At 43.4% G+C, this 24,877-nt stretch overlaps 1 protein-coding gene across 1 annotated transcript in view; it reads left to right on the top strand.

The window, feature by feature from the left end:
- LRMDA (leucine rich melanocyte differentiation associated) overlaps nucleotides 1-24,877 on the top strand; it is a 1,042,563-nt gene that overhangs the window by 564,344 nt on the left and 453,342 nt on the right. Inside the window, exon 3 of the mRNA XM_079135971.1 lies at nucleotides 16,434-16,578. Within this exon, the coding sequence (XP_078992097.1) occupies nucleotides 16,434-16,578 (145 nt within the window). The remainder of the gene's footprint in view (nucleotides 1-16,433; nucleotides 16,579-24,877) is intronic.

Below are 24,877 nucleotides of genomic sequence, written 5' to 3'. Positions count from 1 at the left end.
CCTTCAAAGACTTGTAGAGGTGTCTGTGGGGCTCTCAGGCACCTCATTGGGAAGGGGCAGTTGTGGGTAATTGCTGGGTAGTTGAGGACATTTAGGGGAACTGTAACAAGGCATAATGATGTCAGGATTCCTGGTATTTTGAAAGATATAGAGTAGAAAGGGACATCAATCAATGCATAATGTTGCAGATTCCAAAAGTTTGAATTGATCATTTGTAGCAATCACATTATTCAGGGTTGTTATTTGGGATAATGTATAGGGTCATTCCATCTTGGTTTTCTGAGGGCAGTTTTAGTTAATGGCCGTTTTCCTGGCATAATCAGTTGTAGTGCCCTTTTCCCTGAGGGGTGTCTCAGCTAACACAACAGGTTATATGGCCATCTGACCTATGGGCCAAAGCATGTCTCACCTCTGTGTTTGTGGACAACACAGTATGACTCATAGGGACATGGGTAGGTGGAGTGTGCACCCGATTCCTTCAGTCCTCACTGCTCCCTGTTGTCTTACCTGCATGTTCTATATTTTGGCATGTCTAAGATATGCTTTTCTTTCACATTTTAACATCCCTGAATCCATCTCAAAACTGGTAGCTCCTTGCAGTCCCTTTTGCTCAAGAGGCGGGTGTGATGAGGTCATTGTCAGTGTGCACTTGAGTTGGGCTTTGGTTGTTCTTATCATCTTCACTTCACAAGACTCACATATATTTTTGGCACTCCATGTCTCATTTAACAATTGTAATGGCATTGAGAGACAAATTTATTGTGTATGCAGAAAGGGCATAAGCTTGATATTACATTTACTGTGGGGATAATGATCTTAATTTGTGTTTTCTTGTAAAGCAGCCAACAGGATATAAAAAATAAAAAAATTTTGAGGCATTTTAAGGTAACTAAGCATTGGGTCATTTTTAATTAAAAGCATTTTTCCTCCTTCCTGTAGGTAAAATCATGACATATTCTAATTGATGCACCTCGAGTTTGTTGAAATGCAGTGTGACTGGATCCTGAAGATGACATTGGGTTGGGTCAAACCTTAGTAGATATTGAAACCATTTGGAGAGTCCTACCACAAAGAGCTTGATTTATAAATCAAAGTTGGGCCCTTGCACCACATTTTTAATAAGTAGCTCATGAGAGTCTGTCATGGGTGGTCAGCAAAGCATCCTTTGGAAATGCTGGTTGTTCCTCTCTTCTGCTCTGGAGGAACCCAAGGGCCAGTGAGAAGAAGGGTTTGCTCTCACTGAGTCTTATCTGCGAACCTTCCCTAATGCTGTGCCAAACACTGAGACCACTTACCCATGGGGCCATCTCAAGGGAACTTTGCCTTTTGGGCTCTGACCCAGACTGGACTGGGTGAGGATCGCCTGCCTAGCCTCTCAGCTCTCTGCATTGTCTGTCTTGTTAGATGTATGTCTTGCCAAGTGTATATGTGAACACATTTATTTGCTTTTTCCATGCGTATTATGGGAAACAGGTTATAGGAAAGCAGGTGAAGGTATTTTCAAGAAAAGGAAATAGGGTTTCTAAGGAAAATAATAGAAAGGGGCACAGAACTAAAGAGAAAATTTTGAAGTCAGACAAGGGAAGAAAACAGTATTGAAACAGTAAAGACCACTTTTTCCTTTTCTTGAGTGCTTTCTGGTTTACCACGCTCCCCGCATCACTTACATTTGTAACTCCAGGTTAGAAATGAGGTGCTGCCTAATGTTAGTCCTGTTTATGCTCCTAACCCTGAAGCAGGCACCTCACTCTAAAAGGGGAAGACATTGGAGAGCCCAGTCTCACTCACCCACAATTACTTGAAGTCCTGGCTTCTGGTCAAGCTTCCCACTTAGGGTGCCGTGCTTGTGAATCCTGGGGACATCCTCTCAGCAGAGTCTGTTGCAGATCCATTGGAAGCTGCCTAGGCCCTTCCTTAGGACGACCTCCCAGGTGTTTCTGAGAACCCCTGTGAGAGCCTTCCTGCTGCTCAGAAGGCCTAGTACAGAGAACAGAATGCCGACTATGGTGGGCATTTGCACTAAATATACCAACTTAGCAATCCTGGGCCTGAGGAAAGTGGATCTTGCATTTTCTGGCTTCCCATGAGGGTTTTGTGCTCTTCCCTCATGTAATGTGATCTTTAAAAAAGGTGTTTTCCAGACTACTTTCAAATAATTTAAAGAGCCTGTGTTTCTGGGTCTCGCCTTGGGCTTTTCTTCTGGAATGGAGACAGACTTGGGATTTGGGTCTGCAACCAGAACATGTGGATTTTTCCCTTCCTTCTACTTGGCCATCACTAGGGGAAATGCATCCCATTGAGCCTGTGGTCACATGGCTTACCTAGCTGTCAAGGAGACAAGAGTAATATAGTAGGGACAGTAGAACAGACCACACCTGTGTTCCATTGGTAGAAAGAGCATGGAAGCCTAAGTCCTTTGGGAGCTCAGTCCAGGCATGGCCAGCTGGGTTTGGGACAGGCTGTGAAGTCTCCTCTATGGAGTAGGTTTAAGCTCCACCTTGAACTGTGGGTGGGATATACATTAGCAGAAAGCAAGCAGAGGTGTTTCAAGTGAAGATAAAATGACCAGACAGCTTACTCAATCTTCCTGCAGGTTTTGGCAGGTCCTTAAAAGGTGATAGGAGTAAGATCTGGAGGTCTGGCTTGAAAGCTGGGTCAAGACTGATCAAAAAGTTAGCTTTGTCAAAAGCTTCAGGCCCATTCCTACCTACAGACAACCCCTGGTGATCCTAAGTCATTAATCCCCCCGGAGGCCTGTCCTGACCTGAGCTCCCTTGCTTTGAAGTGTGCTGTCCTCTGCAGCATGAGGAAATAATTTGCTGCCTGCTTCAATGAACCATCAGGAGAGCCAGCAGACCTAATGACATGTGAGAATATTAACCTCCTACCACGAAGAGCTGTGAATCTTGAGCGGCAGTCTATAATTCACCCTGGACTCCTGAGCCAGGCCTCTCTGGCTTTCTCTCTCACTCACTTTCTCACTTACACCCAGAGAGAGAAAGAGAGACCTGCTCATAAAACTTTATATTCTCCAATACTGTGAGCCTTGCTGAGCTGTTTAGTAAGGAGTGACTTTCCTTTTGCAATCATGGAAAAATATAGACTAGCAGAAGAAGGAGTTGGGGGAAGAGTTATTTTTAATGTTGCTTTTTGCATAGGCTTCTTCCTCCTAAGCATGGAAAAACCTAGGTGTCATGGAAGGTGGCCATCTCATGCTTCGATAATCACACTGCTTTGTAATTCTGTACTTTGTCTTCAAAGTCAAAGAAGAGGGATGGTTAAGACACTGGTCAGAAGGTGTTTGGATATTAGAGAGGAACTTGGAGATTTTTAAGGTCACTTGGAGGCAGAAGAAGCACTTAGACATTACTGAGTTATGATGGCCTTGTGTTTATGCCCCCTTTTGTGAGATCTTGGGTCCCTTGAGGACAGGATAGTATCTTAACCACTTTTGTCCTCAGTGTCTAAAAGAATGTCTGATCCACAGAAGGCCTCAAATTAAAATTAGTTAGAAGGTGGAGCAAATCATCTGCTCCAACCCAAATTTTGCACATGGAAGAAAACAGGGTCACTTACAGATACAGCTAGAGTTTTCCCTAGGGGTAAACTAAAGCTCTTTTCTCCCACCTGCCCCTCTGTTTATCGGATTGCTGCTCTTGCCATTGTGGTTTCTTCATAAGCAATGTGTTCTTCTCATGAAGAACACCTGACCATCAACTGAATGAAGCCAAACATGGATGTGGAGTCAGGGAACCAAAGTCAGGGGATAAACATAGAAGTGAACAGTTAGCTCCAGAGTACAGTAAGGATGTGTAGGCTTGGCTGCTGGCTGAGAGCATCTCAGACCAGGAGAACCAACCTTCCTTTGCTATTGGGCCTCACCACTCCACAGACCCCATGGGGGCTGGGGAAAAACCTCTTTCATTCGCCCTAGGCCTGGGTGAGGGATGCGTATAAAATACTTGCAGAAGGAGGAGTAGACAAATTGACGAATGAATGACCAGTATCTTTCTGTTTAGCTGGGCTATTTCATCTCAGCATCTCAAGTGACTCCACTCAGTACTGGGGGATATAGGTATTCTGATGACTTATAAATGTAATAAAATCAAACTTTCTTCTGCACTAGGCTAGTGCACCAAATAGAAAAACCAGTGGTTAATGTCCACTCTGTGTCCATGGAATTCTCAGCCTTTCTGATCTCTCCAAATTGCAGTCTTCTTCCTTGTGCCATCTTCTTTTTTAAAGAATTAATTTTATTAAAAACAGTCAAATTAAAGCTGCTTCTGTCCAGGGCATCTCAAGGTCCATTCATTATGGTTTCTTATCTTGGCAGGCAATCGGCATGGAAAGGCAGCTTGGCCATTATGCACATACAAAGCCCATCACTTCTCGACCAATGGTCAATTCATCAAACATTTATCTTTTGCCCTCTGAGCAGTGTGTCACTTTGCCTGTCACTTCCTAGTTTGGGTTGCTATGAAAAATGAAGAAAAGTGTGTGGGGGGGACTTTTGTTTCCCTTGATTCTCCACCCCGCAGATCTTTTTTATTAATTAGATTTCATACTCAAGTCTTGACAGATACCCTGCCCTCTGACCCTCATCTACTTGGCTGTGTGAAGGTTGGAGATGGCCTGCTATGGTCCTGCTGAACGTTTTACTGAATGGTGGAATGATTTAAGGAATGATCAAACTTTGGTTTGGAAGTTTTTCTCCAGAGACCCTCCTTGGAGCATAGAGTGTTTAAAATGGAAGAAACATCTGAAATAGGGTCACCCCCCTAATTTAGAGAAGAGTAAAGCAAAGTCCACAGAGGCAAGGATACAAAAGAAGCCTTACAACAAGCTGATGACCAAGACAGGACAAGAACCAGGTTCCAGATTGTTCTTCAGGCAGCAATTCTCCCCAGCTGCCATCTCCCTGTGCTGTCAGATGATCCTGAATACATATCAGTATTTCTTTCAGAGGTTAGCTACTTGCTGCCTTTTTTGAGGTGACTAATTTCTTCCTTTGAAAATAAACCATTTCCATTTATTTTTCACAATCTTTTCACTAACAAACCATCCTCCTATTTATCTAGTTTTTTTTTTTTTTGTTTTGTTTTGTTTTGTTTCGTGTTCCAGAACTCATGTGATCCCCATACCAATACCTATAAAGTGTACAGGTCAGGGACTTTCCTGCCACCGTGACAGATTAAAAAATTAAACTTTCCCAAGGCCTCATTCCACATCAGGACTTAAAAACAGAGCTCATGCCCCCAGCTTTAGTGCTCTTACGTTGTGTCTTTACGTACCATATTTACTTGGCTTTGCTGAGTGGACAAGCTATTCTCCTTCAGAACTACACGTTCCCTGTGAAAACACCACGGAGTTCAACCGGCACAAGCAGCCGTCGGATAAGCTTTCTGGTGAAGACCTCAGTTCCACCCTTGGCCTTGCTCTTGTTCATGGCACTGCCTATCTGCAAACATTTGCTCTCTCCTCTTGGTCTTCGACATTGTTAGGTGTTACTACTCAGGGACCAGATGTGCCATCACATGACATGGGAGGCAAAGCTGCCTGAGTTGTTCTTTGAGAGGTTTTGCAAAGCACAGAGCTAAAACTGTTTGGGAAGGAAGAAAATGGCTCCAGTACAAACCACTGGTGGAGGCACCGTATCTCCTAGGGCCTTCTGTCCTGCAGGAGGTAAAAGCTATCCTGTAGTCTAGGACGGAAAACATGTTTTCACCTTTTTCAGCCAACTGAGACCTCACAGAGTCAGCAGCTGGCCCGTTTTTGCTAGGTTTCTTGGCTTGATTTCATTCCAGGAGGGGCCTTACCCCTGGGGAGTTGGTCTTTGGGCAAGTATTTGATTAGGGCCCCTCTGGGATGCTAGGACCTTGAGGCCCAGCCATGTAAATGTCTCCTTTTCTGGTTGGTTTGCAATGAGTAGACACCATCTGTTGAATTAAAAATTCCCTTTCTGGAGGGTGGCGAAAGGCTTGTGTGGAAGAGACACTGTTATCTTTCAGGCAAATAGCTCATGAGCTTGAAGAACAGTGTTCTTGGCCCAACATATGTTTGCCCAATGGCCGTGGGAGCCTCCCCCACCAGGCGCTGCCTTCCGCCCCGTGGCGACATGCACACATACCGCGGCTGCGGCACACCGTGTCCGCTCCCTCACATCTCCCGAGCAAAGAAAACCTCCATTTATAGATCCCGCCACACAAAGTCACTTTTCGGACTCTTAAAAACAAACAAGATCCTGAGGCCACAGGCTTCATGCGTGCATGTGTGGTTTTGTAAAATCTCAAGCCGTGAATCAAAATAATTTTAGAGACTTAGTCAAAGCCCAGGCCCAAACTGTGTCACCAGGGTGGGGGAAAAACAGGAAAGATTCCTGAGGGGAGGGAAGACAGCCCACATTGGCTGGGAACAAGACCCTGAGGCTGTTGTTCATCTAGGGAGGGGTCCTGACTCCTTGCCTCTGTCCTTAAGGACTTCCTTGGTGTAATAACTTCAGGACAAATGGGTGGCAGGAGGACAAAACGGGTGATCACCACAGCCCTCGTGTCTCTCTTCCCAACTTCCAGAGCCCATCTTGCCCACACTGCTTAACAATCCTGCATCCTAGATGGTTTCTCCTTATTTCCAGCCCAACTTGTTTCTTTCTTCCATAGATGCTAAACTCCCTGAGAGCGGAATCCAAGACTTGGGCAGCTTCTGTGTCCCTAGACATTAGCTCTGACTGAGAACCCACCATGATACAAGTGAATACCATGTGCTGCTTTTTGGTGTTAGCTAGATAAGCTTCTTGGACGTAGATTATTACTTGAGCACCAGGATCAAGTTATCTCTTTTTCTTACGTTCCCCTACCACCAAGTGTGCTGTACAGTATAAGTAGGTACTCAAAAGATTAGAATTCAATTGAACTGAGACTTAGCTCAAGTTCATCTCTTCTTTAAAGCTTTTGCCCTCCTCACTCTCCCCTTAGAGTAGTACTTATCATCTCAGCCTAACTTATTATTCTGTGTTGTGTGGTTACTCTTTTCAGTCTATGCTTACTAGTTATAGCATAATACCATTCTACACTTAGCTTTGTAGCCCCCAGAGACTAACAAAGTGCTGGGCAGAGTTGATGCTCAATATATTTTTGCAGATGAGTTAATGAACTGTAGAGGTGCACACCTAGGGACTGTTAGCTGGTAAATGTCAACCTAGCTCTACCTAATGTGCACTTAAGTTCACGAGAGCCACATGAAAAACATCCATAAGAACTAATTCTTCCAGAGGTTCTAGACGGTTCCAGGGGGACTTTAGGAGGAGCGAGAAGTATAGATTGAAAAGCAAATGAAATCGAAAACCATCAAGGTTCATCATTATAATTGAAGATGTACAATGATTAGATTTATAATGCCACATATAATGTTGGATAAAGGCTGTGGCAGTGGTGAATTCCATTTCTGTACCACACCTAGAAATTATTTAGAGATAGTTGAGCATGGTTGAGGGAATACTGTACTATATATCTGGACATTGCAGATGTGGCTCTTTTCCTATGTAGAGTTTCAGGAAAGCTGTATTCTGTATTACCTCTCTGTAGCTCTGGTCACATAACCACAGTATCTGGATAGAATGTTAGAGGTTGCAGAATTTAATCTTCTCTATTGAAAATTTCCTCCTAGATGTTCTCTATGGTTCATCTCTGATCAAACATGTATAATGACTCACAATTCAGTTTAATTCTTTGGCGAACAATTCCTCCCAACATACCTAATCTTCTCCTATTCAGTTTTGATTCTTCCTTCTGGAATTCCATAGACTTAGAACCTAGGCACACTCAGTCTTCTCTGTTCCTGGCTAAGCTTCCTTATCTTTCAATTACTGTTTCTGACCCCCTTCACCTCCTGGTTGTTCTCTTTGGGTGGTGTTTCTAATGTTAATGCCCCTTTGAGTCTGGCACCCAGAATTGAAACAAAGCTTCAGGCACAGTTATTTGAGGGCCAGTGGAGTAATGGAGTGGATTACTTTAAGATTAGCATCTGTGATGGTGGCCCTGCTCTGGTAAAGGTTGATATTAATCCCTCTTCACACAGATTCTTAGTGCCTGCAAGTCATCTTCTTTCATTTTAAAGTAATATTTTCTTGTTCTTTCCTATTTATAAAGAGATTATTCACAATAGAAAATTTAGTAACTGGAGAAAACTATAAAAAATGACCTAGGAATTAATGGTATATATCTAGGGGATATAGACATAGATATGGTCATCTGTCTATCTATAGATAGATATGTAAGTATATTCATTTAATTGTGTTTGCATGTATAGAGAATCATATGAAATCCCTTTGTACGAGATGGTGTATTAACAGCAGTTTATAAACTAGCAACAACTAACGAAGACTACTTTGATGACTCTTAACCAGAAACATGGACGAGACTACCCAAGGAAACATGACACAAATTGAAATTTATGTGGTGAATGGAGAGAAGTCATAATAATGACTTTTAATTTCCATGCATGACATATTGGTGTATGTACCATAGTGTGTTGTAATTTAATTTTAGGTACTTAAATATATAGCATGGGATTCTACTGGCTCATTAGATATCTGTCTATAATATTTTTAATTGCTGCATGGTATTTCATTATACAGATATATTGGGTTTTATTTAATCAGTCCTCTATTGTTGAGCATTTAGGCTTGTTTACAGTATCATCATAAATAATACTGTAGTAAATTCACCTACTTGTACTTAAAGCATACATGTCTTTGATATTAACTGAAAAAATTATTGGGCTTGGAAATACGGTTGAAATCATGATCATTTCTAAGGTTTTTAAAATGAGTTGTGACAATTTCACTCTCCTGTTAGTTTTGTGTTGGTCTGTTCACCTTGAACTTCTGATAAAACCATTTTAATTTTCTTATTCTTTCTTTCTATTATTTATTTATTTATTTATTTATTTATTTATTTAGTGATATGGGGGATTGAACCCTGGGGTTCTCTACCACTGAGCTACAACCCTATTCCTTTTAAATTTTTTTAAAAAATTTGAGACAAGAGTCTCACTAATTTGCGAAGGCTAATCAGGAGCTCACAATTCTCCTGCCTAAGACCCCTGAGTCTCTGGGAGTATAAGTGTGTACTACAGTGACCAGCAAAATCATTTCCAAATTTAATAAAACAATACAAGCATCTTATTTAATTTGAATACTCTAGATTCCCAACAAAGCTGCAGATGTCTTCTACATTTCCATTATTGACCAATTTCCTGTGGGATTTTTTGTCTGTGTTTTGATCATTTTTCTATTAAAGATTCAGCTTTTTCTTAATGATTTACAAAAATTCTTTCCATATTAAGACTATTGGAGAGATGGCAAATGTTTTCTCTATTTTCATTTCCTTTTGATTTGTTTGACTATTTTTGGCTAAACTTTAACTCTGTGTTTAGGCCTTTATGCTTGACACTGTGAAATTTCATCTTATTGCGCTGATACCATGTTCACCTTGAACACCTTGAGGATTGTGAGTTCCCGATTAGCCTTCACAACTTAGTGAGACTCTGTCTCAAATTTTTTAAAAAATTTAAAAGGAATAGGGTTGTAGCTCAGTGGTAGAGCACCCCAGGGTTCAATCCCCAGTATCACTAATAAATAAATAAAAAGAAAGAATAAGAAAATTAAAATGATTTTATCTAAAGTTCAAGGTGAACAGGTGATCACAAGATCATTGTGATTCCTAATGATGATGAAACTAGGATTGACCCTAATATCATTCTAGGGTTCTGACCTTCATAAATGCATCAAACACATCCTTAACAATGTCCTTGGCAGAAACAAAACAGCTGGGCATGGTGGCACACGCCTGTAATCCCAGTGGTTTGGGAGGCTGAAGCAGGAGGTTGCGAGTTCAAAGCCAGCCTCAGCAAAAGCAAGGCACTAAGCAACTCAGTGAGACCCTGTTTCTAAATAAAATACAAAATAGGGTTGGGGATTCGACTTAGTGGTCCAGTGCCCCTGAGTTCAATCCCTGGTACCCCCCAAACAAACAAACGAAAAGAACAAAACAGGACTCAAGTCCCTAGAACCTGCCCCTAGAGCAACTTGAGCCACTGATCAAAGTTCTGCAGGTACATTTTGACTTGGTTATGACTCTACCTAAAGCTGTCACTTCCTGGTCTGCTTTTTGCCTTCTGTCACAGGGATGTCATTAGAAGTTTATTCAAAGTCATGTAGATTCAGGATACAATATATATCTTCTCTGATCCTAGTCAAGCATCTCCATGAGTGGCTGATCTCATAGAACCCAGCTTAATGCACAGGGACCGTGAGAATCCATGAAATGTCATATGAGAATATGTCTCATCTCATTCCACAAAGGGTTTGCACAAGCTTGTTAGAATTAATAAAATATCAAGACTGTGAAAAAAATTATAAGCCTTAAAAATGAAGTTAGGAAGCATGTGCAGAGATCATGAGGTACTACAAGCTGGGTCACAACTTAGTTCTTTGCTTCCTGGTAGCAAAAAGTAAAAGGTTAACATGATCAAATATGTTATTTATGTTGTCCTAAGGCAAGCAAATACCAGTTTCTTTCTTAGAGGTATGATCTCACCAGAATTTCATATATGTAAATTTACAAGCTCATGAATCCAAAGGTTAGGATCCTATCTACTTACTTCCCTTTTCAAATACAGGAAGTGCAAGTACCTATTTCTGGGTTTACTTACTCATTCTCTGTAATTCTTCAGATTTCTTAGTGCTCTTAGATATGGTACACGAAGGCTTCAGATCTAGTTAACTCTATTGGCTCTTTTCACTGGTCTTAGATTCAGATTTCTCATTCTGGTATTGAATTTTATTCTTTACAGCTCAGGGATTGTCCATTATGATGAAGCACTCAGTAGAGCTTTGGGGTTGACTTTGACCCCACAAGATACACTGCTTCTTGGTGTCAGCATACATTCTGCCGTACATAGCCCAGAACCTTTTCCACCTTCTTACGTTTCTTAAAGACTTTTTATTCCCTATTGATATACTTACAGTATGGACTAGTAGATTTATGTTATTATTTGTATATGTATCTCCAGCTATGGGACCTGAATAGTAAAAATACAGAGAAATATATAGGGTCAACTATATATGGTCATCTACACACTACGTAGTATACGTATAGTGATGGATATAGTTCTCTCTCTCTCTACATCCATCCATCCATCCATCCATCCATTTAAATAGGATATAAAAAAATTTCATGGCAGAAAGAATACCTCGCATGGGGCTAGGTGAACAGAGTATGTAAAAATTTCTGTGCTGCCACTGGGCCTTTTACTGTCACCCTGCTGATTCTCTGAGAGCTTCCTTCATCCCCACTGGTTAGCTTTGTGTTGCCCATCCTGTCCTTGTAGCTTTGGTCATGGCCTCTGTGGGAATTTAATTTTCAGACATTTCTCTAGGACCTGCTGTGTGTCAGGTGTGGGAATTGGGCAGGAATAAAACAGGAACAAATTACTATTTCTGCTCTCAGAGGTGATTGAACTCTTTAACCACTGCACTAACCAGTCAGAACCAATGCCTGCGAGAGCACCATCCATGGTAGCCCCGCGCTGTGGTGGGTGGGCATTCACTGCTTAGTGGCTGGATTGTGAAGAGGTCAGAGGTCAGAAGGGTCTCAGAACTGCAATCATTTACCCATGGGTAAGGAAGGTTTTAAATATTGTTATCCTAGTATTCAGCAGTGGGCTTTCTTGTTGTCAGTCTTCCTATTCTCAGACACACTCCCCCACATGAAGATGGGGAGCCTCTGACCTCTGAAAGAAGGCATTGCCATCTTGGCCACTGGCCAGCATCCTGAACTTGCTCTCTGTCTTGTCCTTGGGATTCTCTTGGTTGCTTTTCTGTTAGACTCTCATAGGCTCCTGGCTGAGAAGTAGTCAGTTGGTAAGGGCACAGAGCCCTGGGTGCCTCTGACAGGTATGTAGAGGTTCCATCCAGAGTCCCTTTTATTAGGAGTTGGAAGACAGAAAGCATCTAGAGACTGTCTAACAGAACGGACAACAGCCAGCCCTCCCAGGTCAGGGGACTAGCCAGTGTGGTAGGCATCAGACATGTGGGTGGGGTCCCCTAGAGATTCCCTGGCCTCTCCCTGTGGATGTGTAGTTGAGCAAGAAGGGGAGGGTCTTAGTGGAGATCTTGTTTTCTTGCTTCATTTGAGAATACCAGACTTTTCTCCCTGGACTTGAGACCAAATGTGGTTCCAAAGAGAGAGAGAGGTTTCTCTCACAGGGTCTGTGGTTACCTGTCCCCACCACTGGCTACTGATCTCATGCCAGGCCCAAGTATCACTGCTGGTGTAGGTTGGGAGGGGAGAGATGGAATTCTTTGCACCCGGCTGTATGCAGGGGATTGACTAAGGGGTTCTGGAAGTGACTGCTGGTGGGTTTTATGGCATAGTTCTCTCACTGGTTTTGTGCTGACTCTGGGGTAGGGAGGTCCACTACAAATTCAAAGTTCTTCTGCCTCAAGCTGCCAGCTTGCCCTGGCCCTGGCCTTTCTCCTTCCCTATTCTTACCAATAGCCAACTTTCTGGAAAAAATATGAAGGAGGCTGAGCTCGCCCACCCAGGAGCAGAAGGGGTTTGAGGGAGCAATCCCCTCTCCTGGGCACACTAAACTGCCCAAGACCCTTCCACGAGGGCTCCCAGCCACGGGCACAGACCCGGCAGGGCAGCAGCCGCCTGTTTAGTGCTGCTGTTTTTATAAGCTAATGAGGGCAGAGTGTGAGCCACAGGCGATGATGCTGGGATATTAACTGTGACAGGAAGCTTGATCATAATTATCTTAACGAGGATAGGGTTAATTACAGTGGAAACTTAAAAGTTCTCTCTGTTTGAATCCACTGGAGCCGAATGCATTGTGATGTTTTGTCATTTTGATGTGACTTTGGAAAAGGCCCTGGGACTCTCCCAGCAGCCCAGCCATAGCTCGGGTCCTGGGAGAGCCGAGGCAGAGCCCTGCAAACTGAGATGGTACCTGTGGGTGAGATCACGGCAGCTCTCCTGCCAGGAGCAGGAGGTGGGAGGGTTGCAATGAGCTCTGGAGGTGCTGATTAAGTTTCCAGAACAAACCACCTGCCATCGGGCGGACCCCACTCTCCCTCTCCCTGCCTGCCCTTGGTGGCTCCTTACCAGGTTGGGAAGAGCTGTCTCCAGCTGGCTTCCCTGTGTACTGGGTGAAGCCTGGTTGGTCCCCTCACACCTCCGACATTGCAGCCTCTGCTAGGGAAGCTGGCAGATAACCCTGGATGACAGTCACCCACTCTACCAGGGCTCTCATTTTGGGGTATATTTTGCTGTCCACACACAAGGTTATAGCAGAGAAATTACAGTCCTGTCCTCATCTTCCCTGTAAGCTACCATTGCTGTCCCATCAAACAGCACAGGCCTGCATGACTCTCTTAAAGCCTTTTCTGTCTTGTCATTTCGTTTAACAGAGCATATCTATTTGCGGACATCTGGCATATTGGGGTATGTGCTCAAAGATTGTTGCAAATAATTTCTTTCTCCTACTCCTTTCTGGAAAACAATAGCAACGATAACCAATAAATACATACATATATATTTTATATTTTAATATTTATATATATATGTGTATGTTTTTAAGTGAAAAAAAATTTTAAGTGAAAAATAAAGCTGTCTTCCAGGTGTATGCTTATTGGCCTCCACATGCCAGCTAAGTCCCACAAATTTTCTCCTGTCTTCCCCTTCACAAAGTTGTGTCCTCTGCCTCCTGTCCTCAATCCCTCAGCTCTGACTTTAGCTGATCAAATCACCAAGTGCATACTATCCTATGGCACGAATACAGGGATTTATTAATTAGCAGTGCCCCATGTACACAGTTCCCTTTTTACTGAGCAGCTAATAACCCTACATGGCAGAAAGAATCTGAGACAGGTGACAGGATTTGAGATGGATCCTCTTGGCTTCTTTCACCGCACTAGGAACTCTGCCCCAGAGCCTGCCCTGCAGGGAGAGAGGTCATCTCTGTGGGGGTGAGCACCCCTCTAGTGTGCCCTGTTTGTCCCTCTTCATGCTGTGTCATTTTGTTTTATGCCTCCCCTGAAGCATTTTTGGAAGGGAGCTTTCTTCTGCTTGCCAGTTGCCAACCATTTGCTGATTCTCATGATAAAAGTATAATATTTGCATAACATAACTCGGGAACAATGTGTATTTGGATGCTGCCTTTGACCAGAGCCCAGCTGATGTTTGTGCACAAAGGACTTATTAGCTCCCCATAAGGCTGCCTGACTGGAGGCGGCTCTGCTCCCCATTCTCCTCCAGGCAAACGGGCCTGGTCCTGAGAAGCACTTTCCATTAATGAGCATCACTCATTGACCCCTGTGGAGGGAGGGACTTCAGAAGACCCCAAAGGTCCCCTACACACCTCTATGGTTTTGTTCAACTGCCCACCCCCTGTGTCCCCAACACATCCCCAAGCTCAGGGCCTGGTGGGGGGGGAATCAATGCATCAAAGGAGGAAGGAAAAGAAAGGAACCAGCCTTTGCTAGTAACGTGTCAGTCCCCTTGGTCTCTGTAGGATCCTGTGAGCTGGAAGGAACGCAGAGCGGAGCATGCAGATCTGCTCTTAGGATGCTCAGATTCACACTGCAAGGATGTGGAGGAACTGAGGTAGAGCCCTAATCCTTCCTGCTTCGATGTGTGTGAGTGGTTGTGCCTCCTGGAATTATGAGGAAGAAGAGAATGGAAGAGCAGGAAATGAAATGTGATGACCCTTCACCCCACATACGCGCAGGCCTGTCCTCACACGCAGAACAGGCCGTGTTGGCTGTGGGAGCAGGCGCACTCCGGGAGTTTGGCCCTGGTGGGACCACTCTGTGGACTAGCAGAAACAGGCATGCAGGAGCGCTGGGCCCAGTGGAATCTGCAGATTCAATTAGTTACAATGCATTTTACACCTTGCAAGTATCGACTCCCTGTTTTGGAGACCTCTTGGCAGAGGTACTCCCAGGGAGCTGTGGATGCCTCAGGAAAGCCCTGGTGCTGAAGTTCACACACCCTCTGTGCACATGTTGCACACGGAAGCACACAGCACTGTAATGGAGGTGCTATCAGTAAATGAATAAATAGTGTGGACGACATCTTCCTGATTCGTCACATTTTATAGAGTAGCCAGGGATCCCATGCGAGTCCTCCCTCAGATAGACGTCGTAGCTCAGCTGTCAGCCTGTGCAAGCTCAGCACATCTCCTGGGTCTGGCAGGTGAACAAGCTGGGAGTATGTGTCTGCGTAAGTCTCTGTACTGGGCGGCTTTCTTTAATTAATGTCTGTGTGCATCCGAGCAAGCACTTGTGCAAAACTGCCCCGTGTCACCTCCACCCTGACCTCTGTCTCGTGATGGGTACTCACGAGAGCCCATCAGACGAAGAGTTAACTTTCAGCTGTGTGTAAGCAAGGCCATTTCCCCCTTTCTGATACACTCTTTTCCCCCCTGAGCTGGGTACTTAATCCTTTTAGATGCCTTTTATTTACTGCCTCAACATCTCCATTGCTACACTTTACACTTTCTTTTTCTTTTTTTTTTTTGCTTTTCAAAAACAAAGTGGGAAATTCACATTCCATAAATTAAAGCAGTAACTCCAGGTCAGGAGCTTTGAAGCAAAAAAAAAAAAAAAAAAAAAAAAAAACTCCCAACCCTCCTCCCCCAAACAAAACCCAAAACAAATAAAAACGAAATAATGAAAGAAAAAGAAAAGGCCCTCTCGGGCTGGAGCGATTATGTAATTCCGCAGATGCCTTGCCTTTTGGGTAACCGCGGGGACACTGGGCAGAAGCAAATTAAGTGATTAGTAAAGAAAAAAGGCAGAGGGAGTGAAAAAAGTCAAAGGATGTGAAGGGAGAGTAAAGGAGCCTTCCTGGCTGTTTCCCCTGCGACCGTACAGAGGAGAACCGCTAAGAAATGATACTTGAAGTTATATTTATTATTGTAAGAGGGGTATGATATTTCTAGGCAGGAATGATGGATGACAACTTAAATTTGTGTCCAGGGAATGAAGGTGAACTGTGACAGAGTTATTTATCTTGGGAATGGAGGTTAGGGTCAGCCGAGGCTGGGTGCCTGAAGGCACAAGACATTGACAAATTTATCCTGCAGGCCGTATCTGAAGCCCTTTGTTTTGGATCCTGGCTACTCACTAAGTGACCCTCATCCTTCATGTTGGCAATGCGTGAAGGATGCGGTGAGTGCCAGCGGCCCCTTCTCCCCCGCCGCCCCCACCCCGGCTCCCGCTACTAATTCTTGTCATTCACTTTGCTGACAGGCACCAAGCCCAAACTATTCCCAGTCCTGAAAGGGAAGGTTAAAATATTTATTTCAGCTCATAATGGCCTCCCTGATTTAGTGCAGGATCATTTTTCCTGTTGCCTTTGTCATTGCAGGTCACTGGAAGGACTGAGCGCATTCAGGAGCCTGGAGGAACTCATCTTGGACAACAATCTGCTTGGGGACGACCTGGTGTTGCCAGGGTTACCCCAGCTCCACACCTTAACCCTCAACAAGAACCGAATATCCTTTCCTCTGCCTGTGGCCCCCACTGCTCACTGCCCCCACTCCCCGCTCAGCCCCACAGTGGTCCCCTCCCGCCTGTCCCCCCCCCCCACACCAAATACCTGCAAAATGTCAAATGAGTTTTATGTGTCAGCTAAATTAAAGTATGTGAAATACAGTCCATGGGCAGACACAGCGTTCTGTCTTCTGGCACCCGGGACACTTCAGAGTAATTTATTATAGGTCATTCATAAATGAAATGCACCATTATATCTTCCTGTTGCTCCATTTTAGTGTAGAGATCTAAGTTATGGCTGCGAAGAAATCTTTTTAATAGATAAAAATAGAGAAAGAAAATAATGTCACTGCTGCGGAGGAGGCGAAGCTGGTCCTGTTTGCTTGGGCTTGTGTGGGAGGGCGACCTCTGGTGGGAAGTGGAAGGTAATGCCGCTAAGCAAACTTGGCCTTCTCAGAGGTTTCTGGAAGGCTCTGGTGCAGGCGGGGGTAACAGTTTTGGTAAGGAAGAAGAGAGGGGAAAGAGTGAAGGTGAAAGAGAGGTGTGACTGTGACGGCCAGGCTTCACTCTGAGCTCCCAGGTGTGTACCACACTGGTTTTGTGATGGGGTCTGGAAAGCTATGTGGGCCACGCTTCCCCTGAGTAGGTGAGGATCCCTCCCATGACAGACAGGCCTGCAGAGACTGACTGCACTGGAGTCTGCAGTGAGAACAGAATCGGGGAACCTTTTCTGAGGCACAAGCCACACAGCTCCTTCGTTGTTAGAGTTATAGATTATCATGCACTGGGATGCCAACTTCACAAGGCAGGGAGTTCTCTCCATCCTTCACACATAGAATACTGCCTGTCATGGAGTACAAGTTCTATAAATATTTGTGGGATGAGCGAATGAGTCATTACCACTAGCTTTTCATTACTGAGCACTCCCAGGCATCAGGCTCTGTGCTGCGTCCTTTAAGTGTAGCATTTTTCATTCTTACCAGGCACTGTTAGGAGGGTACAGTTTTCCCATTTATCCAGAAATGGAAAGAGGGGCCGTATAGACCCCCACCCCTGTCAGACAGTTAACAAGATGCTAGGCTCAGATCCCATCTCAAATTGTGGTTGTCATCAGAGTTCTTTCTGTTCTGTGTGGCTCCAGAGTTGAAGTTCAGTTGCCTTGTTTAACTGATGGAACATCTGAATCCTGGAGGAGTAAAATCACTTGTTCACATGCTTGTAATAAGGCAGAAACAGAAAAGGGACCTGAGCATCTCCTCCTAGGTTGTAAATAAATGCAGATGTACCTGTTAAGTTTGATTCATATGCTTATATCAACTTTTAAAGATGATTGGCAAAGCATTTATTAGCCATTGTCTATACTTCAAGTCATAAGTTAACATTTTCTTTATTCTGTAAAGTATTGTCTCTGTCTGCCCTTGCTGCTGTGACAGAATCCTGTAGAGTAGAACAACAAACATTTATTTCTCACAGTCTGAAAACTGGAGGTTAGGGTTTCAACATATGAATTTGGGGAGACAAACATTCAAATTTTAGCAAGTATGCATCTTGTGGCCATTATTAATGGCCACTCTAATAGGAGTGGTGGGGCTTTCCCTCTTCTACCCTCTGGTCATCAAGTTTCCTAGTCATCGTTTGAAAACTTGTTACAGCTAGTGTATCCTATGGCTTCCCTAGTGGTCTTAGGAGATCATATAGATGATATTCTCAAATCAGTCAAGGAAAAAAGGATTACTAGACTAGACTTTGTCTGATACGGTTCATCCCTTGGGTCCCAAGACTCATTTCCTGTGGCTCATGTCACTGTTGATTATCAGAGTCCACAGACTTGGGGTCATGGGTCTGTATAATCATGTTTAGCTGTGTGGCCTTGGATAAGTCATTCTCTGTGACCTTCCTTTTTTTAAGGAGATAAGTTGAATAGAATGATGGTTTTATTCTTAGTATTGCAGACACCAGAGATTGGGAGCCTCTTGGCTCCAGAGCATTGAGAGATTATCTTTGTGGTTGGGCCCTTTCCAGACTCCATGCCTCAGTTTCCATGACGTGTAGCAGTGATCCTGATGGAGTAACATAATGGCTGGGAGGGGCTGTAGCAAAAGATGCCACATAGCTGTAACCTGACAGATTATATCACTGTGCTATCATGGTGCACTTCACAGAAATAGATACAGAGGCCAAAGGTTAGCTCTCAGGATGCAGCATGACTTCTTTCCTTTTCCCTTCTCTGGTCTGTGCATATGATCATGAAGATGTGCTTCCTCATCTGCTTGATCCAAAAGTCACAGAGTGAAAAGCAGGTAAATGCAGGCACATCATATGCCATCCTCCTAGTCTAACACTTCTGACTCTATCTTTTCAGCCCTTTGATTCTCTTACCTAATTGGGAAAAATGCCCCAGGTTCTCAGGCAGTTACTGGGTTCCATATTTCTGTTGCTTCCCCATGAAATATCTTATATGTGGGCCTTCGCTGCATAATAATGCTTCCCAAAACTTAAGGGCTTAAAACAACAAATATTTTGTTTGCGATTCTGTAGGTCAACTCATTGGGCAGGGCTCAGCTGGATGATTCTTCTGCTGATCTTATCTTGGGTCACTCATGTGACCACCGTGATCTGAGACTGCTGAAGTTGGATGATCTAAGATGGTCTCACCCACATGTCTGGAAATGGGTATAAGCTGTTGGCTGAGCTGCTCATCTCTAACAGGCTGCATGACCCACATCCAGAAGAGGAGGGTTCCAGCACAATGTCTGGTGGACAAGTACTTTGCAAGTTCTACTTGTATCATGGAAGCAGATGTAGAACAAATGTGGGTGTAGAGAGGCACAGCTCATTCCTGCAGCTATCTCATCTCTTTTAAGATTTTAGCTTCATTTTTGTGGTAAAGGGAACCACTGAACCAAGTAACTATTGACCTCCTAAAAGGCTAAGTATTAGCTTTTTTCTTGTGAATTGAATCTTTCAGCATATTAGCAAGTTTGCTAGCAAATATTTTTTTCTATCAAATTCTTTTGTGAAGTTTGTTTTATTTTTGATTTATTTATTTATTTTTTTGATTTTTGCATCTGTAGAATTGTTATTCACTCTAATTAATCTGCCTTATAAATCAGGATTTTTCCATTTTGGTTTTATTCACTTTTAACTATGTCTAACAATGCTCTGTGTTACGAGGCTCCAGAAACTTGGGTCATTGGCTTCTTTGTCCCTTTGGCAGGTAGAACTGTCACATAGTATTTAAGGACAACAGGACTCTGAGGCCGGACTTCCAGGTCTTGTACCCCAAGTCTGCCACTTGCTTCATGACCTTAGGCAAGTTACATAACACCTCTGTGCTTTGGTTTCCTCTGAAAAATGGGAATAATAATAGTACCTACCCCATCATTTGTTGTGAGGGAATTCTAAATATCTCACCGACATTAAGTTCCAGTAACATAGTAAATGTTTGTATGTTGTTACCTCTGTCCTAGAGAAGTACGTGAACTCATCTGACTTGGAACCCATTATATTCAAGGCCAGAGTATACTTCTTTGACTTTTATAATTTAATAGTACCTTAATATTCTACAAGTTGGGCACCATTGGTGAATCATTCTTCTCGTTTTTATGGAAAAGCTACAAGTGTGAGCTTTTGGATGTTGGGTAATTGTCAAAGGCGGGGTTCAATCTAGAACCCAGGTATGCTGATTTCCAGTCCCAAAGCCTGAAACTCGAAGGGGAGGCAGTCACTGTGCAAGGAGAGGGACTGAGATGTGGGGGAGTCACTTGCCCTGTTCCCACTGAGGAAGTCAGCTCATGAAAGAGATCTCAGAGTCCACACTCAGCAGCACCAGTCAATTCCTCCCTCCCCATCTGGGTACTTCCTGCTCGACCTCCCATCTCGGTTCTACGAGCCCTCTGTTCCACTTTCGTTCAGTCCTCAGCTTTGCTGTCTTGCCTGAAATACCTGAAATCCTGGTTGTCTCAGATAAGCAGTTTGTCTCTTGCTGCGAGCTATCTCACCCTTCATTCTTTGGTTCATTTAGAATGATCAGGTAGTCACTGGCCATGGACTTGAATCCCCCTCCCTGCCCTTAGATTTTCACCTCTCTCTCCCACCATCAGCATGCACACACTGTCCATGACTCTCCCACTGGTACAGGTAAGGTCTGTGGTAAAGGTTGCAACTATATCACAAGTGAATATTCACCGCAATTAAGGAACCAAATAAAAAAAAATCTGAAAATGTAGATCTTTCATCTTTGCACAATCCCATGTTCTCTCCTGTCTTCCCTTTGAGGAATAAACTGACATCATCTGAAATCACATTTCATTTTCTGTTTCCCTGTTTGCTTTAGTACGTGTACTGAAGAGACAACAGGGCTTGAATTGTAGCACCTGATGGAAGAAAGAATGCTGCTTGTTACACAGCTGGACTGTGGTGAGCAGACCACTGCATAAGTCAGAAGACCGAACTTGATCTCTGACAGCAATTTACTGCCCTCTTGGGGAAGTCTCTGTGCCTTGTCAACGGCCTTGATTTCTTTATAAAATGGGTAATATAATATGTACTTCAGAGTGTTGCCGAGAGATTTAAATGATGTAATTATATGGGAAGTCACTTTGTTAACACCCCAAGACTTTACAACTTCTTAGTGCATTTTACTGTTAGCTAAATCTTCAATGCTTTAAACACTAAGCCCATACTGAAAATATCTGAGGTACAGAGCCCAGCTGGATGACAGCACATTGTGGTCTCCCCCAGAAACATAAGACTCTTGATTTTTGTGTTAGGAAATCATGAGTCACTTTCCCCCCTAGAATGCAGTTTCTTTAGGATCTAAATTTGAATCCAGATTCTGCCACTTATTGGCTGCATGACCTTTAACCATTTCCTTAATTTTTATTTAGATGTGATAAGACTTCAGATATGGGTATGGATATAAATGAGATAATATGTCATTGTGCTGCATATTTAGCATTCAAAAACCCTTTATTAGGATTATCCGTGGTTAAAATCCTCCCAGGGGTTATAGAAGCTGCCCTTTAACCTAGAGCTCAGCCTAGAGTGAAGGATGTGCCCCTTCTCACCTGGGAGACCACTTTGGACCTGAGCAACTGGACATGCACACCAGAAGTCTCCCCTCCTCCTTCCCACTCCAAACTTGCAAGGCAAGACGCTGCTTTGATCTTGGACCCTCCGCAGAAAATCTCCCTTGGCAAGCCTAGCCACGACAGCTGGGCTCCGTGATGGCAACTTTCTGTAGACAACGCTGAAAAAAATCTAAACGCCAAGTCCTCTGGAGAAGAGTTGATGAGGGAAACCAGGTGTGTGCTGAGAATCCAGCTGGAGAGAGTTGAAACTCTGCCAGGTAGATTCAAATTTAAAAAGAAAAGAAAAGTCACTCTTGGGAGAATCCCTGAATCCATCTCCACTGCCATGGTCTTGGTTAGCCAGAGACCCCAAGTTTCTTCCACTGATCGCCTCTGTTAATTTTCCATGCAACTTGACAAAAAGGAATGTGACAAGTTCTATCTCAGCTCGCAATCAGGCAAGACAGGGCTGTGTTTGTCCTCCCTGACCCAGGAGACCAAGGAGCCAATTAAAACTCCTTCTCCTATTTCATGCTGTGGTGGTGGAGTCAACACAGAGATGAAGAGCGGCCCCAGTGCATGTGGGGAGGAGGTGCTAGGGCTTCCTGTCTGGTGTGGGTTTGGGGGAAACCACCTGGATCAGCCCACTTTATCACTTTATAGGTTGCCGAAAGACTGAGAATGATGGAGCTTCTGTTGCACAAAGTATCCTAAACGTGGCAGACTCTGGGAAATCCCTTAGATAACATTGGCACAGGATAGCTGAAGTTTCTTGAAGCCTGAGGACCCTTTTCCCAAGAAATTCCCATAACCAAGGCATTCAGAGGATTTCTTCTTGGTCTCCTGTGTAAGGGCCGGCTCAGGTTTTGTGGGGTGAGAAACTTGTCTAACTTGAAGAAGCCTTCTTAAGATAGACTATATAATCATAGATGTATGAAAAGAATGTTTATTTGAAATAAAAATATATGAAAGCAAACTTTAGAAATTTGCACCAATGTCAAAATACTAAAAATGAAGCCATCCTTTTATATGAGATATGCTTGTATGGGAACTTTTTCCCTATTTTTTCCCTCTGCAAATTCCCTTACAGCTTCATTATGGGATGAAATTTTGTGATGTTTTCTGTAGAAAAAAGAAAGATAATTCCATCTTAGAGCATGAATGATTGAAGATTGATTTTTATAGTTGAGAAATGTTCTGTTTCACTGTTTTTGTGGGTTGGAAAAGTTTTGCACAAAGGTCAGTGTGTTAATGGCTTGGTGCCCAGAGTGGCACTGTTGGGAGGTGGTGAAACCATTAGGAAGTGGAACCTAGTGGAGGTCTTTAGGTCACTGGGAGCATGCTCTCAAAGGGGATTGTGGGACCAGGGCTGCTTCTGTTATTTTTCTTTGCTTCCTGGCTCATGAGGTAAACCATTTGCTCTATTATATACTCCCAACCATTACCATCTGGTATACCCATTAAAGGCCCCAAACAATGGGTCTATCAGATCTTGCACTGAAACTTCCAACACTGTGGGCCAAAATACTCCTTTTTCCTTTATTTAGTTGATTATCTCAAGTATTTCATTATAGTGATGGAAATCTGACTCACTGCTACTCATTACTGGTAGTTTCACCAATACACTATTAGTGAAACTTTTAAGATTATTAGATTTTGGAGAAACTCTTACACATTTCTTTCATATGTGAGCTTTATAAGGTTTCAGGACATTTTGAGTTAGGGATGTTTGTGTGCATGTGCATTTGCATGCATTCACATCCTCAACATCTTATTCTTCAGTGTTTGAGATAACAGATTTGTTAACCATTACGTCTTCAGTTTTATCTTATCCCTGTATGTTGGTCTCAGTCTGGTGAGAGGTGGAACTGTTACTGGAAGTCATTCCTATTGGAACTGTTATAATAATTTAATCAGATACAGAAGTGACTACAGGCTACACAAATATATTCTACTAAGTAAACATCACTCCTGGAAAGTTCTCCTGAGCCAGATCCCTAGGATTCCCATAGCATTCCTGTTGTCACCCACTTCAAGGGGAAATGTGATGGAGAGAGAAAATAATCTCAGCTGATTTGCATTCAAATAACCTACTTTGCAAATTTTACAAACATACATGACCATGTGGCTGTCTCAGTAGGTCCTTTCCCAGGGGCTTGAAAGGGCCCTGTACAAGCAAGGAGCCCCTCATACATAGGCCTTGTTAGCTCTATGTTAAATACACCTATGAAGATGTATGCCAGTTAAAGTAGGCCTACTTCCTTGGTTGGTGACATGCTAAGCTTTGGCTTGCTAATCATGAACTGTTGATAAATGACTGGGATTTCAATCCAACCCAGTTGTCCATCGTTCCCTCAACTTAAACTTATCCCAACCTTCATGCAGTAGATGAAAAAGAACTGAGGTTTTAGGCATTTGCCCTAACATAAAAGGTTTGGGTGTGACTTCTCTACCTATAATAGAGAGGACTTCTCCTAAATCATCTAAGTACTTCATCTACATAAATAGTTTGAATTATGTCAGCACCATTTTGACAGCCAAATCTCTTGTAATCCCACAAAATACTGTGCTGGCCAGAGGAGTGATGAGTTTGCCTAGAATCCTCCCTGGAATGTGGTCTTGGCCTTGAGATTTTATGACAACATGATAGGCATGAGTCCCAGTGCTCCTTGGAGCATCTCATGGGTTCCATGATGGAGTACACAGGGTACTCCATCTGGGTGACACTGTTGGCTCCTGACTAGTCTTAGGTACTGGATGGGGACTTGGAGGATTTTGAGGAAGGCACTCCAGTGCACAGGGCCCCCTGAAGTGCCCCTGCCTGGGTGTAAGGACAGTGCTGGTAGAGTGGTGGCAGAGCCCTTTTCCTTTTTCAAATGTAGCAATGACTATAAAGCATACAAAGATGAACTCTTCTAGAAAAGTTGAGTTTTCCCTGGAATTGTCTGCTACCATTTTAATTGGTTATATTTTAGAAATGATTTTCTTAAAGAATATAGTGATTGACTGGGCATGGTGGTCCATGCCTGTAATTTCAGGTACTCGGGAGCAGGAGGACTGCAAGTTCAAGGCCAGCCTCAGCAACTAAGTGAGACCCTGCCTTCAAATAAAAATAAGAGGACTGAGGATATAGCTTAGTGGTAAAGCATCCCTGGGTTTGATCCTCAGTACCACAAATAAAATAGTAATGAAAAAGTAGCAAATGAAAATAAAATAGTAAATGAAAATGTTAAAATAGTAAATGAAA

Source organism: Sciurus vulgaris (genome assembly GCF_902686455.1).
Source record: "Sciurus vulgaris genome assembly, chromosome: 4".
Lineage (NCBI taxonomy): Eukaryota > Metazoa > Chordata > Mammalia > Rodentia > Sciuridae > Sciurus > Sciurus vulgaris.
Note: the sequence above shows the minus strand (reverse complement) of the source record. Positions and strands in the feature narration are given on the sequence as shown.